A 26,099-nucleotide genomic window follows, 5' to 3' on the forward strand; every position below is an offset into this window, starting at 1 on the left:
TCCCTAATAAAGTTGAAGAAATTCATATCAGTCAAGGTTTTAACACCTTGTTAAAGCCCTATGAGACAAATTGTGATTTGTGAATATGGGCTATACAAATACAATTTGATTGATTGATTGATTGATTGATATCTAAATTGTGCACAGATACTGTCCATGCTATTAATTCATTCACAATTTTAGTCCAGATGTTTCCACTTTGTGTTCCTCTAGGTTGAGTCCTTTTCTCACTTAATTTAAACATGGACACATTCCAGAGACATTTAGATCTCCTTGTTACTCTTACTCTTATTTATTAAGTAGAGTCTGAAAACAGTGAAATGATGTCTTGATAGAAATGATATGTCTTTAGGGCACATATCATATGCACAAAACCTCATTTCTTAACTTTCTTGATTTATACTGAACTTCTGACATTCTATATGATTCAATGAATAAACTATTAAAAACAACAAAGCTGTCTAATTCGCTAAGAAACATTTTCGACAACATTGCTTAGATTTTTTTTTCTTCTCATCTTAATATCTGTATTAAGTATGTTTTATCATCGTACAATTTTAAACACAGTAATTATTAAAGACCTTCACAAACTGGAACTCCAAAAGGGGGACATAAGTAAAATAAAAACATACATCCTTATAGAAATTCCTTGCACAGTGCATTATTTTAAACAGTGAAGTAAATAATTTAAAATCATTTACAACCATTCAACAGAGGGGTTAGATGTTCTCCTTTTACTGGAAAGAATATATTTACCCATGAGGATTATGTCACGCTAACCACATCAGAAACTGATGTATTTGATTATTCAAATAAAAAAGAATATGGGAAATGATAAAGGTTGTTGTTTACTTTGCGTGATAAGCAGTTTTTAATATCCAGCCAAGATTTGTTAGAAACAGGGCATGGGGAAAGATTTGTTACTCTATGATGAAATGCAGCAGCCTTAAATTAAAATGGCACCACATCCGTCTGCTGCACCGTCACTCTGCTCTCCGCCTGCACATGAACGCAGCACAGGGACGATGGTACAACGCGCATGCGCACTGAGCTGAGACCAGAAAGCTGGCGCCAAATTGAGTTTGTGACGTGAAGAGTTTAGTTTCGCCCGAATCAAGCTGTATATATCAGTCTGTTCATTTGAATGGGACCCGCGGGGACTGTTCCCTGTTAGTGAAGCGTTAGTTGGAGACTCGAGATGCCGACACTGACTGTGAATGGAGTCACAGTGAATTTCCCCTTCCCTCCATACGAGTGTCAGAAGGTCTACATGAACAAAGTGATTGAATGTCTTCAGACGGTAAGAAGTCAACACCTGCTAATGACAACAACTACACCACAACACTGTGAGGCTGCTCTACACCTGACCAGCTGCTGTCATGGTGACCAGCTGGACACACACAGTCAGACAGCCAGTCAGCCGGATAGACAGACAGTCAGATAGATAAAGAGTCAGACAGACAGTCAGATAGACAGACAGACAGACAGTCAGATAGACGAACAGACAGACAGCCAGTCAGATAGACAAACAGACAGTCAGATAGACAAACAGACAGACAGCCAGTCAGATAGACACAGTCAGACAGTCAGGTAGACGGTGAACAGACAGATAGACAGACAGACAGCAAGTCGGATAGACAGACAGACAAACAGTCAGATAGACAGACAAACAGACAGACAGCAAGTCGGATAGACAAACAGACAGCCAGTCAGATAGACACAGTCAGACAGTCAGGTAGACAGTGAACAGACAGATAGACAGACAGACAGCTAGTCAGATAGACACAGTCAGACAGTCAGGTAGACAGTGAACAGACAGATAGACAAACAGACAGCCAGTCAGATAGACACAGTCAGACAGTCAGGTAGACAGTGAACAGACAGATAGACAGACAGACAGCTAGTCAGATAGACAAACAGACAGCCAGTCAGATAGACAGACAGACAAACAGTCAGATAGCAAAAGGGCTGCTTGCCCAGTAAAGCTCTGTATTTTCTGTATTTTATATCAATAACAGCAGATTGGCGGATCAACACTTCTCTGAAAGTAGCAGAATTATGAATTTGGGGAGAATCACAGACCTTGTTCTATCATGTGATAGTACATCTGTGAATATTAAAGAAAAATCTGTGCTTTGGCGGAGCTCTCTCTCCAAGATTCATCCAGTGGTCACGTGTACCTGTTTGTTGCAGAAAGAGAACGGGGCTCTGGAGAGTCCCACGGGCACTGGTAAAACCTTGTGTCTGCTGTGTGCCACCTTGGCCTGGAGGGAGCACTTCAAGGACACCATCTCTGCCCGCAAGATAGCACAGAAGATGGACGGGGAGATGTTCCCAAACACACCGCTCGCATCCTGGGGATCGGCTGCCACAGACGGTGACACACCAAGTATGTTCATATCAAATCACCACCCAGCTTTAAAGTGTTCCAGTGGCTGGGTTCCTCAGATTACTATTAGGTTCACACTGCAGTCAACCCCTTACAGGATCTTTACACAATATTTGTGATTTTTAAGAAATCTGATGTCACATGTTAGCTAAATATGTTTTTCCCAGAGTGCATAACATACAGTATATCAGGATCCTTACATTTAGTCACATTTGAATGTACACGCTTTCATTTCGAGTGTGGTGGTCACTAGAAAAGTTTGTCTAAGTACCTAAACTACAGTTGCCATCGGAAATATTCAACCACCTCACTTCAAAAGACATTGTGAATCAAGGTTAATGAAAATACATAACAAAAAGCCACATTACACAACAACAACAACAACAACAAATATATATATATATATATATATATATATATATATATATATATATATATATATATATATATATATGTCAGTGATGTTTTATAGCTTCTGTGCAGCAACTGCTTTCTATAAATCTCACCAAAGATTTTCAATGGGATTTAAATCCAGGGACTGAGAAGGTCACTCCAGAAGCCTCTACTATGAAGCAGGATTTGTGGTTATCATGGTAACTTCAGGTTTACTTCAGGGTTTCCAGTCCTACAACACTCGTTCACTTCGTAACTGGTTAAATCACCATGTTAACTTATGCTGAACGGCTAACCTGCTCCGTAGCAGGTTAAGTTTGAAATACAACATCAACCTGTATAAAATATAGATTCTCATCAGAGGGAATAATAAACCTGTGTCAGCTGCTGGAGCCCAACATAACCAACATGACATGTAGGAGCAACGTGCTCCCAGTACCACAGACTGTAAATATTTACTTGAAAAGGGGGCATAGATAGTTTACAGATTTACCTTGTGACAGCCTCCACCCCTCCCTCCCCTCTCTCTCTCTGAGACTCGAACAGTCAGCCCTCAGTGACACTACACTGTTGTGCGGTGGCCTCTCTCCTTGAAGGGAAGGATAAGGGAAGTTTAAAACAGTGTTTGGTTGGTTAAGTCGATCTCCGCCGCCAACACACACAGTACATCTCAATCTCCCTGTTTCCTGATGCACCTCCTGTCACCTAAATACCAAATGCGCACAGTCATGACACATGAAAATAGGTCCATAGGTTTGTATTGACTAGTAATTGCAAACGTTTCCACCCCAGTGTGTCCTCAGAGTCAGTGCAGACAGTGTGTGTCAAAGTAAAGCTCATTAGGCGACTTCATGTGATTCAGTGAAACGTTTCATCTCTCGTCCAAGAGGCTTCTTCAGTTCTACAGGTCTTGTTAGTAAAGAACAGATTCATATCTCATGGCCCCCGAGTTATCTTGTTCCCACGCGTTATGTCGTGGTCACGTAATATTCTTTTCCTAAATGTCACCTTACACATTCACACAACTTTCTTTTACCAGCTGTCCTTCCTGCATTTAGCAGCTGTAACTGTGTTTCCTTTAGTCTGGATAATGTAACCCTAACCCTAACCCTGTTCTCCTCAAATTTTTCTAATATAACAGTTTGATCCTCGTTGTTAAATATGAGGCTCTGCTGCCAGTTCACTTGGTGGTCTTTCTCCCATGGTTATGCAGGTTTGCAGCTGTGCCATAAGTTTTAAACTCCCTTATAATGCTCCCAATGATGTCTCTTGGAATGTTAAATCTTTGGGAAATCTCCTTATACCCAATGCCCTTCAAGTGCAATGAAATCATTTCCAAGCCTCACACCTTAAGGATTGTTATAGAGTTCCCAAATGCTTAATTATGCTTTAACTCATCTTAAGTCCATACAAACTAGCAGAATGTTTTAAAAACAGCTCAGCCATATCTGCAAAGAATAGGAGTTACAGTTTTTGGCTGGTAAACATACGTTCTCGAAAGGATTCTGAATTCTGAATCCATCTCTCACTCTATAAACGAAGCTCTTAATATCACCAGGTCAACCAAACAGCTGATTTCAGATGAGTTGATTCTATGACCTCTGATGTCTGTGACTTACACACAGTTCAACAGTTTTCTGTAGATGTATGATTTGTACATTTGGCAGTTAAACTATTGATTCATGTAACTCTGAAACAAAGTGTAATTAATGTGTCATTATGTCCCAGCCTACTACACTGACGTCCCCAAGATCATTTACGCATCCAGGACACATTCTCAGCTGGCACAGGTCATGAATGAGTTAAAGAACACTTCATACAGGTAAACTGTTTTACCAGTCATAACAAGATGTAAGGAATGTTCTTTTCTTTACATATCATGTGTTTTTCATGTTATTTTACTATTTCCATTTAAACAATGAAAATCAGGATCCCACTACGATTTGGATGTTTTACATGTATAAAACCAGTCAACCTTCAATGTTTGACATTGATTTAAAGGCTTTAATGTGACCTATTCTCTGTGCAGTGTATTTCTCTGATTCTGGTGCATCACAGACAAGCTGAGCTCTCAGTATCGGGCCATTTCTGGTAAAGCCATAAATGTATATCACTGTACCCATATGTCTGTTTTAGGCCAAAGGTGTGTGTGCTGGGGTCAAGAGAGCAGCTATGTATTAACCAGGAAGTGATGCGTCAAGAGAGCAACCATGTTAAGGTAATCTACACCTCTGCTTTGTTCTTGTTGCCATGTCAGATGAACTGTCTTAAAGATTCAGACATGAAGTCTCTTATTTTATATTTAGAATAGTTTTTTAAATTGTGACTGTTTGGTCTGTATGAATGTCCTGATTCCACAGTCCGTACTGTGTGAGCATGTGTTGCTACTTAAAAGACGCAGAAGATTAGACACAAAAATTGGTGCAAACTGAACCAGTCTTCACAGTTTTAATACAATTTCTATGGATTTTTCAGGTCCATATGTGCAGAGGAAAAGTCTCCACCAGGTCATGTGTCTACTACAATAATGTTGATGGTAATGGTTTCACACTTGCAAGAGCTTTAAACACTAGATGTCCGTGAGGTCTGAAAGGGCAGCACTAAAGCTGCTTTAGGACATGCACTGAACTGGGATTGAGAGTAATTTAGAGCCTCCGGACTTTCAGCTGAGTTTCTCAGGCCAATCCCCTAATAACAACTCTGCAGAATGTCCAAATGAGCTGATGTGAGAACACAGCAGGAGATCCTCCGCAGGATTCACTGCGAGCGGACAGACTAACATGCGACAGACGCAAAAATGAAAAAACAAAAAGAGAAATAACTCATTGTCATACACATAGAAGACACTGACGAAACTGTCTAGAGAGCTTTTGGTGATCAGAGCTGGTGTCGATGTGCTGAAAACAAAACCATGTGATCTCTGCAGCAGAATTTATACTTTACATCTTACGTCTGCTGCATCACCACTCACCTGAACACATTGAAACATTTCTGTGTTGTTGTGAACGCGTCTGAGCGGAGAAGCTCCTGCTGCATTGTTCATGTGTGAAAGGAAAACCTGTGAGAAAGTCTGCGGACATCCTCCGGAGGTCATGTCTAAAAGCAGCTTTAATGACTGTATCGAACAAACTGACTGTCACAGGTATTATTATGTATCAAAATGTATTATGGAAAATCTGACCTGTCTAAATGTTTATCAGGCTATATGTAATATGTCATCACATGAAGTGTGAAGAGCACCTAGTCATGATATAGCACCTGTTATTAAATGCTGCTTGTGACCCCTTGCACATTATATGTATGTTTTCTTCTTTAGAGAAGAGCACTGACAGAGACTTGGTGAACTCTATCCTTGATGTGGAAGACTTGGTCAAATTTGGCAACAAACAGAGGTGAGATTTATCTACTCTTGTTCACTGACTTGTCGGTTTCCCCAGCAAATTTCTCAGTTCATTTACACCAAATATTAAAATGTGTTTCATATCCTGATTGTGTCCAGATCTGATTTTAACCTGATTAATATGGGGTTTAAGATTCAAGAGGGTGGTCTTTCAGTTTGAGAGCATGACTTATTGATTTCATGTTTAGATTTTGTAATGCTCTGACTTCAAACCCTGCGCTCGCCATCTAAAAGCTCCTGCTTGTGTTTAGATTTCCAGTGCTCCAGCTTCTTCTGTGCTCGTGAAACGTCTGCTCTCCGATTTTTTTTTTGGTCTTTGATTTTTTTTTTTTGGCCACCCCCCCTAGTAAAAAGTCTGTAGAATGATCGAAGGAGCTTATGTGAGAACAGAGTAGGAGATCCTCCACAGGATTCACTGTGACCGAGTGGGTGTGTTGATGGAATTACTATCACGCGACAGACACAAAAAAACAAAAAGAAAAAGAAAAAAAATATCTCGGGATGAAAAAGCAGAGCCACATAAGTAGAAGACGCTGACAAAGATGTCAAGAGAGCTTTTGGTGATTAGGAGCCGACGTTGGGAAACAAAAACCTGTGATCTCTACATCCTGGCTCTGCCTGCTGCAACACCCCTCACCTGAATGCTCTTGAGATTTCTGTGTCGTTGTTCATGTGTGAAGGGCAAACTCCGGAGAAAGCCCAGACCAAATGATGTAGACGTCCTCTGGAGTTCATGTCTGAAAACGGCTTTAGTTTTCCATCCATGTAAATACTACTGTTGCTGCCTTAGGAATGATATGTTGGTGTAATGTCCTTGTGCTGCAGCTTTGTTGTATTGCTTCAGGGATAATAAGCTGAGTCCTTTTTCTTTTGCTCTCTTTTTCCCAGGGCCTGTCCTTACTATCTCTCACGTTCCTTAAAGCAGCAAGCAGATATCATTTTTATGCCTTACAATTACCTGCTGGATCCAAAGGTGAGCTGCCGTGAGAAATCGCATTTTCTCACTCGCTTCTGAAATTACCTCAGGCCCTGTTCATACCTGCACAATGACATGTTTTCTTTGTTTCCATAAAATAACATATTTAAAATCATTGTGATGGTACATCAACTTAAAATAGGGAGAATAATATTGTATGTTAGTTTGTTTTTGTGTGTGAGAGAAGGACAGAGAAAGAGAGTGAGCTACAGTGGAGTGTTCACTAAAGCAGCAACACAGTATACTAATATATATATATATTGTACAACCCCAACTCAGAAAAAGTTGGGACGGTATGGAAAATGCAATTTAAAAAAAGACATTAGTGATTTCTAAATTTAATTTGACTTGTATTTCATTGCAGACAGTATGAACATAAGATATTTTATGTTTTGTCTGGTCAACTTCATTTTATTTGTAAATATACATCCATTCCTGCCATTCAGGCCTGCAACACATTCCCCAAAAAGTTGGGACGGGGCAATTTAGGGCTAGTTATCAGGGAGAATGATTAAAAAATTATGTGATTTGAAATAGGTGATGTCAACAGGTGATTGTAATCATGTGAGAAAATTACTGAAATGTTTAAATATAGTGTTCCTCAAAGAAGGATAGGACTGGATTTGGATATTTCATCCTCTACGGTGCATAACATAATTAAAAGATTCAATGAATCTGAAGGAATTTCAGTGCGTAAAGGACAAGGGCGCAAGCCTAAGCTGACTAACCGTGCTCTCTGATCCCTCAGACGACACTGCATCAAGAACCGTCATTTATCTAGAAGCAATAGAACCACATGGGCTCAGGATTACTTTGGCAAACCTTAGTCAAGCACTACAATACGTAGTTACATCCACAAATGCCAGTTAAAACTTTACTGTGTCAAAAGAAAGCCTTATGTTTACCTATCCAGAAGCGCTGTTGACTTCTCTGGACTGGAAGGCATCTGGGATGGACCATAGCACAGTGGAAACGTGTACTGTGGTCAGACGAGTCAGTATTTCAGGTCTTTTTTGGAAGAAATGGACGCTGTGTACTCCAGACCAAAGATGAAAAGGACCATCCAGACTGTTACCAGCAACAAGTCCAAAAGCCAGGGTCTGTCATGGTATGGGGTTGTGTCAGTGCACTTGTTAAAGGTAACCTACACTTCTGTGATGGTACCATTAATGCTGAAGGGTACATAGAGATTTTGGAGCAGCATCTGCTCCCTTCAAGACGAAATCTTTTCCTGGGACGTCCATGCATATTTCAACAAGACAATGCAAAACCACATTGTGCACACATTACAAAGGCATGGCTGCGGAAGAAGAGGATGGGGGCACTGTACTGGCCTGCGTGCAGACCAGACTTGGCTACAATAGAGAATGTGTGGCACATTTTAAAACTCAAATGCGACAACGAAGACCACGTACTGTTGCACACCTTAAGACTTGTTTGCAGGAAGAAAGGGACAAAATGACCCCTGAAACACTTCATCACTTGGTGTCTTCAGTCCCTAAACATCTCTTAAGTGTTGTGAAAAGGAATGGCAACATTACAAAGTGGTGAATGCTTTACCGTCCCAACTTTAAAAAAAATATGTTGCAAGAATCAAAATTGAAATAAGTGTTTATTCTGAAAAAACAATACAATTCATGAGGTCAAACATCAGGCTCATGGAGAGGCTCAAACCACAGCTTGTATTTGCTCCAAGTTCCTGGCTGTAGAATGAGTCTCCTCATATATCTCCAGTGACCACTGCGATCTCACCTCTATATATACAAATTAATTTGTACATCATTTCTGTTCACAAAGACCAAATGATGTTTCGAGCTGGTCGGACTATACAGATGGTTATCAAAGTGTTTGGTGACAGTAAAGTGCATTAACATAGACTTTAATTTGGTAATTGAACCCTTATAATGAATGTGGTCATTCTCTCCTCTCCCTTTGTTCCACAGAGCCGTAGAGCCCACAATATTGAGCTGAATGGAGCTGTGGTCATTTTTGATGAAGCTCATAATGTGGTAAGAGCTTATTTACTCTGTGATTAATTAACACTTCACTCAATTGTATTTGAGCACCAGTAGTGAGTGAGTGATTGATTGATTATAGGCCATCTCACAGCCTCCCTGATCTCTCTCTAAAAACTCTGTCTTTAACATGTTTGTAGTCAATCTCAGAGATGTGAATTATGATGCACTTGCGGAAATACTTAGTGTGAGGAATGAAAAAGGGGGTTTTGAGCGAGAAGTTGGAATAACATACTTTATACCCGGCTTTGAGAAGTTACAATATATGTGTGATGCTTCCATAATCAGAAATGGTGATTCAAACATTTTAAACAAGCAGTTGACTGAGGGTGCACCAGCAATGTTGATGGTTCAGTGCACCAACCAGAGAGAACATGCAAACTGAAATAATCCAGTAACATAGTGTTTAATCTGAGCCCATGTGGGAGAAATGATTCATGAGCATAGGGACAGATATGGCCGAGGGTTCTCATAGAGGACAGAGGATCCACCACATGATGTTTGTGTTTTCTGCAGGAGAAAACATGCGAAGAGTCCACGTCATTTGACCTGACTCCCTATGATGTAGCCTCTGCCATTAATGCTGTGGACAGGCTGCTGGTGGAGCAGGCTAAAGAAGCCAGCCACACAGATGCTGTCACTGAAAACTTCAATGTAGAATCCCTCAACTCAGGTTAGAATGCTTATTTATCTCAACCATTGACTTCACACTTAAAGATTGGCATTAATGATTTTTGATTGACAAAAGGCTTTAAACATATTTGAATTATTATTATTAATTCATTATTAATCTGCTGGTTATATATATTTTTCTTTCAGGTTTAAAAATAGATTTGGTCACCGTTGCTAAAATCAAACGTAAGTATTCTTTCAGGTATAAAGAAGATACACAACCCTTGTTTTGGTGCTTACCACAATTATCTCATGAACTAGGTTTGACTGCACGTTAATCCTCTGCTCTGTGGGGTTTCTGTCTGCTCTGACAGAGATTCTATTGGATCTGGAAGCTGCCATTGATTCCTATGATGTTCCAAGTGACAAAGGCATCACTAAACCTGGAATGTGAGTCAAAATGTGGTAGTAGATACTGAACAGATTGCAACATTTTTAATTGATCAGTCCTTTCTGGCTCCTGCTGTAATCTACCAGTTAGATTACCATAACATCTTATATGGATTTCCACAGACACATTTCCACTTCCAAGGTGTCAGATTTATCCACATAGTGTTTTGAATCCACACAGTCTGATGAATCACATGAAAGTCATATGAAAAAGATTAGTCTCAATTAATTGTCTTATTTACCTCAGTAAATATCAATGAAACAGTATTTTATTAAATACAGCTCTGCCCTCACAGTGTAGCCTGCCTTCTACTTTGTACTTATACAAAACATAAAGTTGTGGATAATGATGTTAAATAAGGACATACAATGAATTAGTAGAGGCTCTATTTTACATTTCTTGACCAAAAGAAGTTCGATATTGTATAGTGTGAAAAGAAAGGAATAAGAAGGACATTTTAAAGTGGTTCAAAACAATATTATCCATTGCAACAACACTCCAGTGGATATCTGCCTTTTGACTTGCCACCTCTCCTTCTCTGTCTCAGCTTCATCTATGAGCTGTTAGAGAGAGCTCACCTGACCTACAGCAGCAAGACAGCAGTCCATGAAGCTCTGGAGCAGATCAGTGGATACTTAGCTGGGCGTCAGTGTGGATTCATTTCTACTTATTGCTTACAAGATGACATGTCACTTGATTTAGGATCTGTTACATTTTTCACTGTCTACGAAGAGATGTATCTTTCAACTATGGAGTCTGTTTTCCACTCATACCTGCCTATAAGCAGGAACTGAATGTAAACCAATATCTGTAATATGCTTTGGTGCCATACTCATGTTGTAAGCTGTTTTCAGGCATTAACCCCAGAGAATATTGGCACACTTGGGTCCAGACTTTCTCTGGAGGATGCCTTTCACATGTGAACAACACAGCAGGAGATTCTCTGCTCAGACGCGTTCACCACAACGCACAAATATTCGGAGGGTTCAGGTGGTAACTAGTTTCATTTTTGCTCCTGTCGCATGTTAGAAATGTTATCGACACACCCACTCGCTCATGGTGAATCATGCAGAGGATCTCCTGCTGTGTACTCTCATCGGATCATTCTGACATAATCTGGGATTTTTATTTGGAGGCTAGCCAGAGAAACTCTGCAGAAAGCCCAGATCCTCTCACTCGGACATTTATGTTTTCACATACAGCCCCTCTGGAATATGTCCTGAGATTCTCGGGAGTTCAGTGCATGCCTGAAAGCAGCTTATGGCTATATCACACAGATTGTTTCAAAACAAATACAAATGTGCAGTAGTTGATATTATTAATAGATGAGATCTCATCTTGCTTCTCTTCAGAGACAGGAATATTCTTGAACACCAATGGACTGCAGAAGCTGGCTGATATCATACAGGTATGCTACATAATGAAGTTAAAGGAATCGTTGTATGTTTGTGGAACACATTTATCCTCTTTTTACATTGAGTGAGATATCAGATGGAGATCAGACTCTTGTGTTAGGTAAAGAGGTGGAGTCAAGAGGGGGACGTGGAGGGGGAAACTGTCCAAAGTTTAAAACTACACCTCCCATCACATCCAAAGTTCACTGATTTAACATTCAGTTTTTACCCATACAAAACCCTGTGCTTTATCTAGTAAACTGCACTATAGCATTATACCTACAGTATACAGTATATATCATAATAATAACCAGTCTGAAAGTGCTTAAATACAAAAGTTACTGTTTCTGGACTGTGTCCTCTCTCCTGGTTCTGTTGGGGTTTCTTCCTGTTAAAAAGGAGTGTTTCTCTCCACTGTCACTAAGAGTTTGCTCATTATGGGAACTTAGGATTTCTCTACAATTATAAGGTCTTGACTTTATTATGTAAAGTGCATTAAGATCATTTATGTTGGGCTTTGGCGCTGTACAAATGAAGTTGAATGGAATTTAATTGTTTCTGTAAAGAATGCTCTGGAATTTTCTGGAAAATGTAAATTAGCACATGACCAGATTTACTGCTAAATGGCAGAGCCCATCGTTGATCTGTTGCATACACAGCAATTAGTTTTCTTCCTGTCTTTCTCTTGTAGCTGGTGTTCTGTGGTGAGCCATCAGAAAAGGACAGACAGCAGCAGATGCAGTTGAACACCTCTCATTTTAAGGTGCGTGTCCATCAGAACTCATAAAACAGGCAGGAAGTGATTTTGCATCTCCACACACTTATTTATGCAGTGACTTCAGCTGTCATATCAATGTGTTTGGCTCAGGTTCATATTCACAGAGACACCAGCTCTCACAAGAAAAAACAGAGCTCTGATGTGTGGGCGTCATCCTCATCGAAGAAACAAGGTAATGGTATGACCTTTATTCCTCAACTACACTCAGACACCAAACACTGTACAACAATACACCATCTTTAACTTGCTTTGAAATCACTCATGGCCATATTAAACCTTCTGTGTGGATATCTGAACCATGAACCCTGCTGACCTTTTAGTTCAGGTTGTTTCACTGTCCTCCCTCTACTCTGAGCAAGCCTGGTTAAATTGTTCTTTTGCTTTTCTTGGCACCTTGTAGGCAATATTCTGAGTTACTGGTGCTTCTCTCCTGGCTACAGCATGCAGGATCTGGTGAATCAAGGTGTTCGCTGCATCATTCTGACCAGTGGTACCCTCTCTCCTCTGTCATCATTCACCTCTGAGATGAGGATGTAAGTTACCTCCTACTCGTTGCTTCCCAAAGCTGGATTTATGTACAATTATGCAACCAACACTATAGACTGGGGCCCAAAGTCAATAGCTACCTTAATAAAGGGACTGCAAATCTAATTTACAAACTCAACAAAGTGGATTTAGTGCTTATGTAGTGTAGTTTTCATCCCTGTACGCTCTGAGGATTGTGATGTCCTTCTGTCTGTCTGTCCATCCACCATTGTTCCAGCCAGACATAACTCAGGATAAAGTAGACATGAGCCTGATAAAGTGCAGACTAAGCTGTTCTTAGCATGTACTGATTGCTACAAGACAAAGCAGAAATCATCAGGATTTATTATCCTGAATGTTAAACATCAAACATTTACACACTTAACCTTAGTAATCAATCATTTAGTTGTATTGGCAGCAGGAAAACCTTGATCTTGATCCCAATCTGTTTTTGTTGTTGCTGCAGAAAATTCCCAGTGTGTCTGGAGAACGGCCATGTGATTGAGCGGGACCAGATCTTTGTTAGCGTCATTGAACGAGGCCCAGATGGCGTGCAATTGAGTTCAGCGTTTGACAGAAGGTTAGTGTTTCCTCCTACAGACAAGCTTCTACACTTCATACATACATACATACATACATACATACATACATACATACATACATACATACATAAAGAAGATTCCAGAGTTAATTTAAAAACCTTCATATTTTATTATAGGATAATGATATTTCCTAACTATCAAATATACTGCAAATAAAGCTCCTAATGTTTGTCTCTGTGGACAGGTTTATTCCTGAAAACATGGCATCTTTAGGCAAAACTGTTGGTAAGATCAAACAATATATATCTTTATTCTTGCACGTTTCTGAGGATGAGAATGTTTTTTGTTAAAAAAGTTATCATACATCAGATTATTAGACTTCATCCTTTCTGTCATGATCGTCTCATGGATGTGTCTCTTGTTGGGTTCTCTCCTCAGCCAACATGAGCCGTGTGGTTCCTCATGGTCTCTTAGTGTTCTTTCCCTCCTTCTCTTTAATGGACAAAACACTGGACTTCTGGAGAGTGAGTGTGGAAATATAGCAATAAGGAAACACAAGACTGTATGATACCTGAATTGAACGTTATCATGTTAAATGTGCTGCTACACTGTGTTTTCTCTCATCAGGATAACGGACATGCAGATCGTATTGAGAGCATAAAGCCTATGTTTGTTGAACCTAAAGGAAAGGGCACCTTTACTGAGGTATGTGTAACTTTTATTAGAAATCTATTTGCATGTCTCAAAGTATTTCATGAGCTTTCATTGTGTGAACTGGTTAACTTCCTGATAGCAGTGTGATAATTGGATAACAACTTATGGCTTACAGGTTCAGTATGTAAGATTTAGGTGAAAGGGATTGAATATAAAATCATCCTAGTGATGTTTTCACTAGTGTGTTTCATCTAAATTGTATGAATTGTTGTTTTCTTTACTGTAGAATGGGCCCTTTTATGTTTAAAAACTTAGGGGAGGGTGAGGTGAGGGGTATTCAGCTGCAACATGCAACTTCACCACTCGATGTCACTAAATACTACACACTGAACCTTTAAATCCATCCTCTGTTACTTGCCCTATATCCACTCTTGATCCAGACGCTTTGTTAAAATCGTTCAACTATCACTGCCTTTCCATCCATAACCAAACTGCTCAATTTATAACGAGATTACTAAAAACAAGTCACTTCCTCTGGATAAATGATCTTACCCTAGAGAGACAATGGAAGGTCAGTAAGTCTGAAACAGGGCTTACCACACTCAAAACTCAGTGTGAATGAATGCAAGATTGATATATTTTTCTGAGCTGATTTTTTAAAATAACAATATCCCTTAAGTTCACTTGAAGATTCACTTTGTAAACAAGGAATAGAATCTTAGGTCCCAAATCCATCCTGAATATATCCTTTCCTTCAAACAGTTTCAGTCTCAATGCTGGAGATGACCATCCTGCATATAAACGCTTCTTCCTGCATGCTAGATTCCATCCCCACCAAGCTGCTCAAAGACTATTCCCTAACGTTTTCCCTGTTGTATTAAAATGTCTTAATAATGTTTTAACCGTTTTAAACACGCCATCATTAAACCTTTGCAACAGAAATCTAATTCGGAAGCTCTTTCCTTAAAGGGCCCATATTGTGTCAAATACATTTTCTGGGCTTTTACTATCCGTAGTTACTTGAAGGGGGTCAGCAGGGACCCTCAAAGTATGAAAACAGTCACTCCGTGGACTTTTTCTGGACGTTACTCCTAAATTGGCCAAGGGTCCTGCTAAAACTTGAACAAACATGAGGACGGTGTAACTTACCGTTCAGAAACATCCTGTTGTAACCGACTGTAAATATGTGGCTTGTCTTCTATAGCTGCAAACATAACAACGTGTCTTTCAGCTCTGTTTACCAGAGTGAATGCGCCAGAATGAGACCGGTGATAGGCCTGGTCGCGTGTCACTCAAAGTGCAGTCAGCCAATCAGAGGAGGGGCTCAAGAGCCTGTTCTGTCTGCAGCTCCAGAGAGAGGCAGAAGAGAGGCCATGGAAATACACATTGCAGCAGTTTTTTCGACTTTAAACCACTGATATATCATCTAAGGGGTACCAACACCTCAGATTCAATCCCAGAAAGGTGTAAAATTTGGGGCCTTTAAGTTATAGTGTTAGTTTTAAGTCTAGGTTTTTGGGGAATTCATACCCCATGGAACTCTCTATCCTCTTTTAAATCCCTTCATAAAAGTTTTCTTTGTATTCAAGCTTTTATAAATGATTGACATTGGCTGTTATTTACCCTGGCAAATCTATTTTACTGTTATGTTTTCTCATGTTTCATAGTTTTATTTTTATTGTTTCTTCCTTGTAAAGCACTTTGTAACTTTGTTAAGTAAAGTTTTATATATAAAAGTTTACTATTATATTTTATTACTCTCTGTTCGTAGGCTATTGATGGATATTACAACAAAGTCCGTGATCCAGCATCCAAAGGGGGAAGCTTCTTTGCGGTGTGTCGAGGGAAGGTGAGGTTTTTGTGTGTCCGTGAAGTCTGTAAACAAGATTGACCATTTTAGATAAGAAGAGCATATTGCTATCAAATGTTGTATGGATATTTACCAGAGCTAATGGTGAAAAGGAAGAGCATGGATTTGTTTTCTTAGAACAACGAGGTAGAACTGTTACTGATCATTTTTACCAGCACTTTACATTCACCACTGGTAGTATAGTTGTCACCAATAAGAACCAATCAGGAAGTGACACGTATTCAGAAACAGAGGGAGCCTTCTGTCCATACTCTGCATTAGTTTTGTCCATATTTTTGCATGTCTTCTAAAAGCTTCTGGATTCTGACTGAAAAGATGAAATGGAGAAGTACCACCGTAAACGTGGGGCGTAGTGTATCAAACAGTATCAAAAAGCGAGACAACCACAGTACATGAGGAAGAAATTAAAAAAATCGCGGAAACCTTTTGAGAAGACACTTTGCGAGTTGGTACAAAACTAGAGGCGTCTATATGATGTAACTTCACCTGGTCACAGTTCTGTGAATGTATTCCTGTATCAGGCTAGCGAAGGTCTGGATTTTACAGACAACTTTGGTCGAGGTGTCATCATCACAGGCCTTCCCTTCCCTCCAAGGATGGACCCTCGAGTCATCTTGAAGATGCAGTTCTTGGATGAGATGAGCCGGAAGAGAGTTCCTGGACTAAAGGTGAGGGAAACTGCTCAGAGTTTGACTGAAAATGCTCCATGACCATAGTTGTTGTTATATTTGTCTGTGTGTGTATATATAATGTGTGTGTGCTGGAACAGTACCTGTCTGGGCAGGAGTGGTATAGACAGCAGGCTTTCAGAGCTGTGAACCAGGCCGTGGGTAGAGTTATTCGCCATAAGGACGACTATGGAGCCATATTCCTGTGCGATCACAGGTCAGTCTTCAGTAACAAGTCATATTATTACCTACACTGAGATACTGAGGTCCTTGTGCAAGATATAATTAAGTAAAGTTAACTGGAATGTCTTTGGAAAAAAATTAAATCCTGAAGAAACCTCTAATAATTTTTTCTCCCACAGCAGCTTGACTGGGTCAATTAAACAAAAATCGAGGTGGTGAACTAAAATAATGTGACTTCTCCCACAGGTTTAAAAGCTCTGAAGCCCGGGCTCAGCTTCCATCATGGGTTAGACCTTATGTGCGTCTGTACGATAGCTTTGGGAATGTGGTCCGTGACGTCTCTCAATTCTTCAGGGTTGCACAGAAAATGGTGAGTCTTGGCACATGCACACAAAACTGCTATGATCAGTGTAGTGAGGGAGAGGGTGGGGCAGGTGGACATTACAGAATACACTGTTAAGTTCAATTTCAAGTTTAACAGACATTAATTACAACTCCTGCACCCAGTTAATTTTAGCCCAAAATATCATATATAGTATGTTCAGAAATAATTGTTGGTTTTTGGTCAAGAAAGAAATACAGATATGGTGCACATTTATGTAGTTATCTTTAAATTATTTTTTATAAATTTTGCGATTATTCAACTTAATAAAAAATATATTGCGCGTCGTTTGTGTACATCCCCTTTTCCATCCCGTACCAGCAGCACAGGATTCAAAAGCGGAGCCATACATGTAGAAGAAATAGACTAGACATAGTCCATGTGCTGGAAACAAAAACATGTGATCTCCGCAGCGGAATTATTACGTTTTGTCCTGCCTCTGTCTGCTGCACCAGCCCTCACCTGAAAGCTCCAAAGATTTCTGTGTTGTGATCGTGCCTGACTGGAGAATCTCCCACTGCGTTGTGCATGTGGGAAAGACAAACTGTGGAGAAAGTCCGGACATCCTCCAGAGTTCATGTCTGAAAACGGCTAAAGAGTTACACTCTATTGTCACATAAAGAACCTTTGATATGATCAGCTCAAACTGAATTTTTATTGAGCAGATTGATTTAAATCTATTTTATTTTTAATACAACTACAGTTTTAGTTAAGTTTCACTGAGGTTTCTCCCTGACAACACACCTTATTGCCTATGTGCATTTAATTTTCATAAGTAGCTAGCTACTGCTCTCCAGAGGTAAGGACAGACTGTAACAGATACAGTGGATTATATAATCAGCATATAGTAATATGTCTTGTATTTGTGCAATCCTCCCTTAAATGCATATGCAATGACAGAGACACTCACTAAAAATAACATGTAATTTATGACTCTGAGCTCCTGCACCTAATTGATACATTTAACATACTGTATGTGTGTGTGTGGCAGAATGCAGCTCATCTGCACTGAAGGGCAGGAACAAAAACCTCATTAAATCTGACCTGCCTGTGTGTTGACAATGAATTGTGGAAGTTGATTTCAGTTGATTTTAAGTTTAAATGGACTGCTCGTGGTTGTGTTTGACTGTGACAGAGGCCTGTAGTAGAAAAGACTGCTGCAGGGAAATGTAGCACAGAGTGTCTATCAGACACTCAGTCCTCTGGCTTCACTTCCTGCGCATCCACCCAAAGCTCCCACACACAGAAGGCTAAGATGTTGGACAGCCACCTTCCCAGCCTGAAGAGGAGGAGGCTCAGTGAGTATGAATATAAAGGCATGTTCCCATGAGAAGCTAGTCCTTCATGTGTCGTAAGTCGTAACCTGTTGTCTGGTCTTTGTGTGTCAGATGAAAACACTGGAGCTAGTGGGATGGCCAAAATCTGTATTGAGTACGAGTGTGAGGTGCAGGAGAGTCAGAGGAGACCAGCCAACCTGTTGGACGCTCTGGAACGAGGTGACGTCCACGATGGAGAGGGCGCTGATGCTGCCGTGGGAGAGGAGAAGGTAGTGTGTGTACTGTGAGACACAGTGACCTGTCCTAAAAGTCAATAGCAGTTCTCTACTTTAGACCCAGTTCAGACCTTTTTCAGGTGATCCAATCACAAGTGGAAAGCTGGAAGTACAAGTTTGAACATACCCAAGATGCATTGAGAATACAAATAAAGGATGCAAATTATTTGCATTGAAGCTTAATTGAATCTATTTAACTGTACAACTCCGAGTTTTGCACAGACAATCAATTTTTTTACAGCCTTACTCTTGTGTGCAGTGTTTAACAGGCGACCCGCCTCAGTCCAATTCATCCCCACAGTTTAATAATGATCAGAAATTGCTTTACAAATATTAGATCACTAACTCTGTGTTTTATACCTTCGTTAAATTGAAGACCAGTATGCAGCAGCGCCTCTCTGACACATCAGTGTCTGTGTTGACTGGTTTATCATCTTGAACCTTTTATAGCCTTTGACATCAAATCTTCTGCCTTGTCGTTTATCTGGCGTCATGTGATAATACTCTGTTCTGTTTCAGTTAGTATTGCTGATACATGATAATGAACCAAACAGCTTTTTGTCTGTAAAAAATCTAACAGATAGTTATGCGATCCATATGTGCCTGAACATTGTGTAATGTGATATTAGGAAAACATGTGATATGCGATAACGTTGTTGAATATCGCGATGACAATATGACTTGCGATAAATAAACATAAACGGTCCCTAGCTACGGACGCAGAGACCACGGACAGCTCCACAGTGCCTACATTTTATTGTTTATATTTTGACATATTTGTATTATTTTTTATTTATTTAGTTTTTGCATTTCAGAAAATGTTTGAAAACCATATGGCACTCAAATATATTCAATAGGTTTAGTTTGCAATTAATCCTACAGAAATGCTGAATGTATGTCTAAAAAGTTAACGGGTCAGGTGTTTATTTTAATACATGTCTTTTTTCTCTTTATTTACTTTTGCTATTGAATAAGGCAAAAGTGATTTATTTAAAAATCTGATTATTCAATGAATAAGTGGAATAATCTATAGAATGCTCAATTATTAATATAATTGATAGCTGCAGTCCTAGTTGGAACTTGAAGATGTGCTGGGCCACATTGAAGGACCAGCTACTAAGCAAAGGAGAGACCTGTGTACACAATAACTTGTGGTCAATTTCTTGTTCAGTTAAATTTTTGTGTGAGGTTTGCAGGTCAACACAGTTATTACTGATGTATGTCACTCTCTGAAACAACAATGAAAAAATACACTTATTCGACATTTTATTTCCAAAGATTATACTTGTGTTCAATTGTGCACTTTTCTTTTGAAGGCAAACCATCTGTCCACCCTCTCTCTTAAACATGACAAGAGGATGGAAGATGAAATGCGGGGAGGAAAACGTAAAATCAAATTGGTCCAAGAGCAGGTACATGTTGAGTTTAACAAAACAATTTTTTCCACAGATCTGTTCAACCCACTGTGCTGCTGTGCAGTTAGAGCATCAAGCCCAATATACATGTTTTGAGTATAAAGTAAGATTTTCTGACAAGTGAAAATCACAGCTGAATTGCCTCCTTCATAGACAGGGGTGTAAGGACGTTTACGCCCATCTGTGCGTTCCACTGCGCTGTGAGAGATTTGACTATTTCCTCTCGTATAGAGTGTGTGTGTGTGTGTGTGTGTGTGTGTGTGTGTGTGTGTGTGTGTGTGTGTGTGTGTGTGTGTGTGTGTGTGTGTGTGTGTGTGTGTGTGTGTGTGTGTGTGTGTGTGTGTGTGTGTGTGTGTGTGTGTGTGTGTGAGAGAGCAGATATTCACACACAGATATTAGAGTAATAAGAACTGGGTCAGTGACAAACATCTTTGTAGATTGGATTTATTCCATATTTACTGGCGCTCTGCCCACCCACCTTTAATTTGTGACGCGATCTTTTAAAAGTGTGAGAAAAACAGAGGTAGAAGGTGGTGGCAGAAACAAATATTTTGTAGTTCCATTTTGATTTAATCAGTAATTCATAATTATTAAGTGAAATATTTAATAATCTCTTCATCGTATGTTTTTACTATTTTTAAAGGCTGTCTAGTGATTAGGAGAACTAATCATCCTCTGAAACCATGAAGTCAGTTGTACAATGTCCAACAAAATAATCCTGAGGATGTAGTGATCAAAATATTATTCATTATAATTCTTCTTTTAAATGTATCAGTTGAGTTGCCTGTCCGTGTGTGGAGTGAAACTAGCCTGATGGTGTAATGTGATGTGACACCATCACATTACACCACATTACTGCATGTGTCTGACTGTCAGACACATGCAGTAATGTGGCTCCTTCATTCTTATGCCTCTTTGTGTTAACAGTACACACTGTCACATCAATTCAATTGTAAGCATTTTTGACCAATTAAATAAAGACTAATATTATTTTAAGTTGGTCTCAGTGTTTGTTTTATGCGACTATTTAATGTTTTGCTTTAATTTTTGATTACTTTAGCCAATTATTCTGTGATAAATCTGTATTTATGGGTTCTGTATCTTTAGATTTGTTTGTTTCTGTGAAAGAAAAATCCAGTTGACCATCACATTGTGTGTATTTTTCTCCATCTATTAAGAAAATCAGTGTGTCAGAGGATGTGTGTGGGGAAAGTAGAGCCAGCCGAGCTAAGACGTTTCTGGCAGAGATGAAGAAGTCACTGAGCCAGGTCAACTTCGATCGCATCGTGCAGGCGCTGCAGACCTACAAGAAGACAGACAACCTGGATGTCCTGCTCACTGAGACAGCTGTCTTAACTGAGGACACCAACACTCACAGTCTGCTCCGTGGTAAGTCCTCTGCTGTAATAAACAGTCAAGCGCCCTCTCTAACCCTCAACTTGTCTCTTAGCTGAACTTCACATTGTGGTAAATTGCAAGACCAAATACCTGAAAATCACACGAGGAGGATATCCTGCTGTGTGTACACATCCTCTGGACTTTGTGCAGACTTTATACTAGGGGGCCAGACGGAGTGAGTCCGGAGCCTCTCACTTGGACATTTGCGTTCACACATACAGCGAGAGGAGGACTTATGGAGTTCAGTGCCCGTCTAAAAGCAGATTCACTGTCTTACAGAAACCCATGAGCAAAGTAGGGTTCACCAACAAAGCAGGTGACTTCCACAGGGGCCTTAAGTTCCTGTGTACACTGTCAGTTATTTCACATAATTGATTAATTGATCTAAGATGCTTTACCTACATCCCCTGTCTAGAGGAGTCTGGGTCAAAATCTTTTTTTAAGAACTTAATCATTGTTACTTTTATTTGTACATTATGATCACATTGTACAAATTCACACTTCGAGATATGCATGCTAGCATGCTGCAGATTGTACTGGTGAAATTATTAGTTTTGCATCTATGGAGTTGATGTCCACTAAGCTTTTCAGCTGTACTACATTACAACAGGCCACAACATGAAGTGGGTTCCTCGATGACTCATATGAAGCCTGGTGAGCTTCAGTCACTTTCCATGGTCGCTCCACTCTCCTCCCAAACTGTCCCTTGGGACATACCAAAATACCTCCATAAACTAAACAAGTCCTCCTGACAGGCCACTGCACGCAATTCTCGCTCTCCATCTGCCTTCAGTTCATCTCATCTAAGAACCACCCTCACAAGGCTGACAACCACTCAAGTGACACAATTGACAGCCTGTGACTGACATCAGTCGAATTAAACAAACATAATCAATGACGTTTTTTCTTCAGTTCGGCTACCAAGGTTTTTGGTAGATATATTATTCACCTGCACAGAGGTTGCTTTTTGTTCATCCTCATGTAACGTCAACACATCAGATTTCCACACAGGCGCAGAACTAAACAGTCAAAGTTCAGTATTGAAATCAAATCCTCTCATGAGTGGCTGCTGAATTTTTCTAACAGGTAATTCTTTACTTTAAAAATAAATCAGATTTTCACTACACTTAGAAGTTAATTCAGACTGTTTGACATGTTACATGTTTGATGAAACCATTTTCTTTCTCTTGATATACAAATAATCAAGATATAAAATGAAGCCCAGTAATGGTGATATGCACAATACATTGCACTCAAGCTTTTTCGTCACCAGTTGATTCTGACGGAGCCTCTGTGTCGCAGGCTTCTACCAGTTTGTTCGGCCACATCACAAGAAGAGGTTCGATGAGAGGTGTGTGGAGCTGACAGGGCAGGGCTGCGGATACAAACCGGACCACTCACTGTCAAAGGATGAGAAGAAGGTGCTGATACTGCAGAGTGGTACGGATCACTCAACCCACCTCTCTCCTCTGTGTGTCTGATAGCATTGAACATAACTGGCAAGCTCAAACACAATCATTAAACAATTCTTTCAGTTCATGTGTTAATTCTGTCATTTTCAGAAGCATGTTGGTTGTTGCTATTCAGATTGTTTTATGTTAGAACATGTCCTTATCTCACTTTAGTGGTAGAAGTTGTGTCAAAATACTAATTACCATTTGTTTGAATAGTTATAGTTTATATGTAAGTCCTCCTTCCAGCTCCTGTATCTTTATTATAAATAATTTCAGTCGTTTTTCTGTTCTCCAAAGTTACAACTACTAATACTTTTTTCTGCTTGATCATTCTTAATCATTACAGTCAGAACAGCTTTGTTTCATTGCATATGGTGGAGAGCTCATCTGTCTTACTTTCTACCAGCCACAGACCGTGAGCCTGCTGTGAGTCTAACCTCCTCCAGTGGGACGTCTACCTGCAGGCAGCTTAATACAGAGCAGCTCAACAAAGGGGGACATCACTTAAACCAGCAAGGATTAAGAGAACCTGCGACTGGTAGGACATCCTTTAACCTCTGGTGCTGTGTACACTTCAATGATTATTTCATCTCTTCACTCTCCATCTGACATGAAAAAGATTCAGCAATAAACAAATAGAGCGATCAAATCTTAAATATTAAGCTGTTTTCAGACATGACCTCCGGAGGAAGTCCGGAGTGTTGTTTCATCAGCTCCTCCGGACTTTCTGCGGACTTAAAACTAGCGGGCCAGACAGAGAAAGTTTGCAGAGACTCCAGAGGCTCTCACTCTGGAAATTAGCTTTTACACATAGAGCCCCTTCCGAGAAAGTCCATAGGATCTACAGAGTTCTGTGCACATCTAAAATCAGCTTAAATCTGTGTCACTATGCATTAGATAAGCTCCAGCCCCCTTTCCTGTGTTCATCAGCTTCTGCTCCAAAGAAAGACGTCCACGTTGCTTTTCTGGCTGATGTGAAAAAAGCCCTGGGAGCAGAGAAATCAGCTGAGCTCTTTAAGACCATTAACAGCTACAAGAAGACGGACAATTATGAGCAGTTGGTGACCACAGTGGTGAGCTTATTTACAGAGAGAGACGAGGACTTCAACCTTCTAGTCCGTAAGTTCTAACAAGTAAATCATTTTAAATGTTTGATCCAGCGGTTCTCACTGCTCATTTTCCTATTTCTTTCATGTTTTCTTCATTAAGGATTTGGCATGTTTATTCGCACCCACCATAAGAAGCAGTACAAAGAGATGGTGGATGCTTTGAAAGGTCAGCCAGTGTGAACTGCTGATGTCCCTGCTGTGAATGAAGACCTGCAAAGAAAAGGTATATCACAGAACCACTGATCATCGTTTACACTGAGAAACCACAGAGCAGTTGATAACCAGCTTCATAGAACTGATTATTAGGATGATCAATGTTAGATGAGGCCAGATAATTAATAGATATCCTGGGTGCTTGTCCATCTGTGTACGTGTATGTCTGTCTGTGTGTCCATGTGCATGTGTCCATATACATGTCTGTCCGTGTGTGTGTGTGTGTGTCCGTGTCCGTGTCCATAAGGAAGATGTCACCCAGTGCTAGTGTGTCTCTGTGTTGCTCTATGCTACAGAGGAACAAGCTATATTAGTGTATAATAGATAGACACAAAGTTCTTATTAGTAGGAGATGCTGCTGGTTTAGGTCTCCTCTTTAGGTTGCTTACAGCTTTCAACTCCCTCTCACTCAACAAAACAGTACTATTAGCTGTTGTTCATAGAACAATACTGTCTGTTTCATGTAGCCTTATAATTCTTTTGCATTTTTCTCTCTCAGCTTGTCACCTCCTTTGAGAACTGGAGACATTTTGTCCTCAGGCAGCCACAAAGCTGTTACTGATATGTTCCTTCTGGCAAACTGGGTTCTGTTTTGGGGCAGTAACTCCTCTGAACGCTGCAGCTGGATGCGTTCTGGTTGGGAAGTCCTCTGTACATCACAGACTGAGCAGATGAACCAGATTTACTTTTGGAATCAACATTTACAAGTGGCGCCTGTAACTCCTGACGACGCTCGTCAGCAGTCCCATGATCCTGCGTTCTTCTCCATCTGCCCAACAACGAAGAAGAGTAGATCACGCATTTAAAAGGTGTTTTGAAACATGGGCTGTAAAGGTTTATAATTTAATTGCAAGTAAAGCAGACTGTCTACTAACACTAGGTCTTACAATAATGTAATTAAAAGTGAACTTGTAATATGTGGTGGCAATTTCTGTGAATCAAGCACAAATTCAAACACTGGACTCACAGTACAATCACCTCCATGACAATATTAAAAATAAAAAATCTTTGGAATCAATTGAATTGAATGTATGAATTTATTCATGGCTCTGGTTTCTTCAGCCTTCGTTATGCTACCTGCTGATTGGTAGATGTTGGGTCAGACTTCAGACAGGCTTGTGTCATATTTACATAAGCTTTTTTCTATGGTGAAGTGTCAACCAGAGATCGATGGTGGGTTCATGTGGTGTTGGAATAATCAGAAACATTTGTTTCCCTCTCCATCTCAAGCCAGAAAAATTCAGAAGAGTTTTTGAGTTGCTAACGTCATCACTTATGAACCAATTAGCATCATTGTCTCTAAATAGTAGCTTCTAATGTCAACTTGCGAAATGTTACTTTTGTCCCTTTTGAACTGCACGTCCATCTCTCATAAGTGCCCAATACCAATACAGATGTTTTTATGATCACATTTAAAAAGAAATAAGTTGTAACACATTTTGGTTTCAGCTTCCTTTTTTTTTTTTTCAACAGGCAATAACATTTATAACATTAACAACAATGTAAGACAGAGCTAATCTAAATATCACATAAATATGCAAAAACGCAAAAAATCATAAGTGAGTAAATTTCATTCAAAAAAATGTAATAAATACAATTAAAATGTGAAGCAAATATAATTTGTCTTTCCATCTAGGGGCTAATTGAGTGACACTTCAGTGATTTGTACTCCATGATTTGGGTGCTGCTTTTGACAGTCGATCATTGCATTCTATTGGATAGACTG

At 39.8% G+C, this 26,099-nt stretch overlaps 1 protein-coding gene across 2 annotated transcripts; it reads left to right on the plus strand.

The window, feature by feature from the left end:
* The first annotated feature begins 1,032 nt into the window (after positions 1 to 1,032).
* rtel1 (regulator of telomere elongation helicase 1) lies at positions 1,033 to 25,388 on the plus strand. 2 transcript variants are annotated; one of them, XM_034591397.1, is made up of 33 exons: positions 1,033 to 1,300; positions 2,194 to 2,389; positions 4,511 to 4,604; positions 4,919 to 5,000; positions 5,258 to 5,318; positions 6,099 to 6,174; positions 7,071 to 7,155; positions 9,102 to 9,167; positions 9,690 to 9,846; positions 9,993 to 10,031; positions 10,160 to 10,235; positions 10,784 to 10,881; positions 11,589 to 11,644; positions 12,322 to 12,393; positions 12,499 to 12,580; positions 12,809 to 12,941; positions 13,400 to 13,513; positions 13,720 to 13,760; positions 13,914 to 13,999; positions 14,103 to 14,180; positions 15,901 to 15,978; positions 16,521 to 16,667; positions 16,769 to 16,884; positions 17,097 to 17,220; positions 18,368 to 18,530; positions 18,621 to 18,778; positions 20,101 to 20,196; positions 21,378 to 21,588; positions 22,900 to 23,037; positions 23,458 to 23,589; positions 23,982 to 24,170; positions 24,261 to 24,383; positions 24,873 to 25,388. In XM_034591397.1, the coding sequence occupies exons 1-32, from the start codon at positions 1,199 to 1,201 to the stop codon at positions 24,338 to 24,340; spliced, it is 3,426 nt and encodes a 1,141-aa protein (XP_034447288.1). In that variant the 5' UTR covers positions 1,033 to 1,198; the 3' UTR covers positions 24,341 to 24,383; positions 24,873 to 25,388. The 2 variants fall into 2 exon arrangements, with proteins under 2 accessions (XP_034447288.1, XP_034447290.1); XM_034591399.1 differs by having other exon boundaries at positions 1,065 to 1,300; positions 24,968 to 25,362.
* The last annotated feature ends 711 nt before the right edge of the window (positions 25,389 to 26,099 follow it).

The sequence above is a fragment of the Hippoglossus hippoglossus genome, chromosome 7 (genome assembly GCF_009819705.1).
Source record: "Hippoglossus hippoglossus isolate fHipHip1 chromosome 7, fHipHip1.pri, whole genome shotgun sequence".
Taxonomy (NCBI): domain Eukaryota; kingdom Metazoa; phylum Chordata; class Actinopteri; order Pleuronectiformes; family Pleuronectidae; genus Hippoglossus; species Hippoglossus hippoglossus.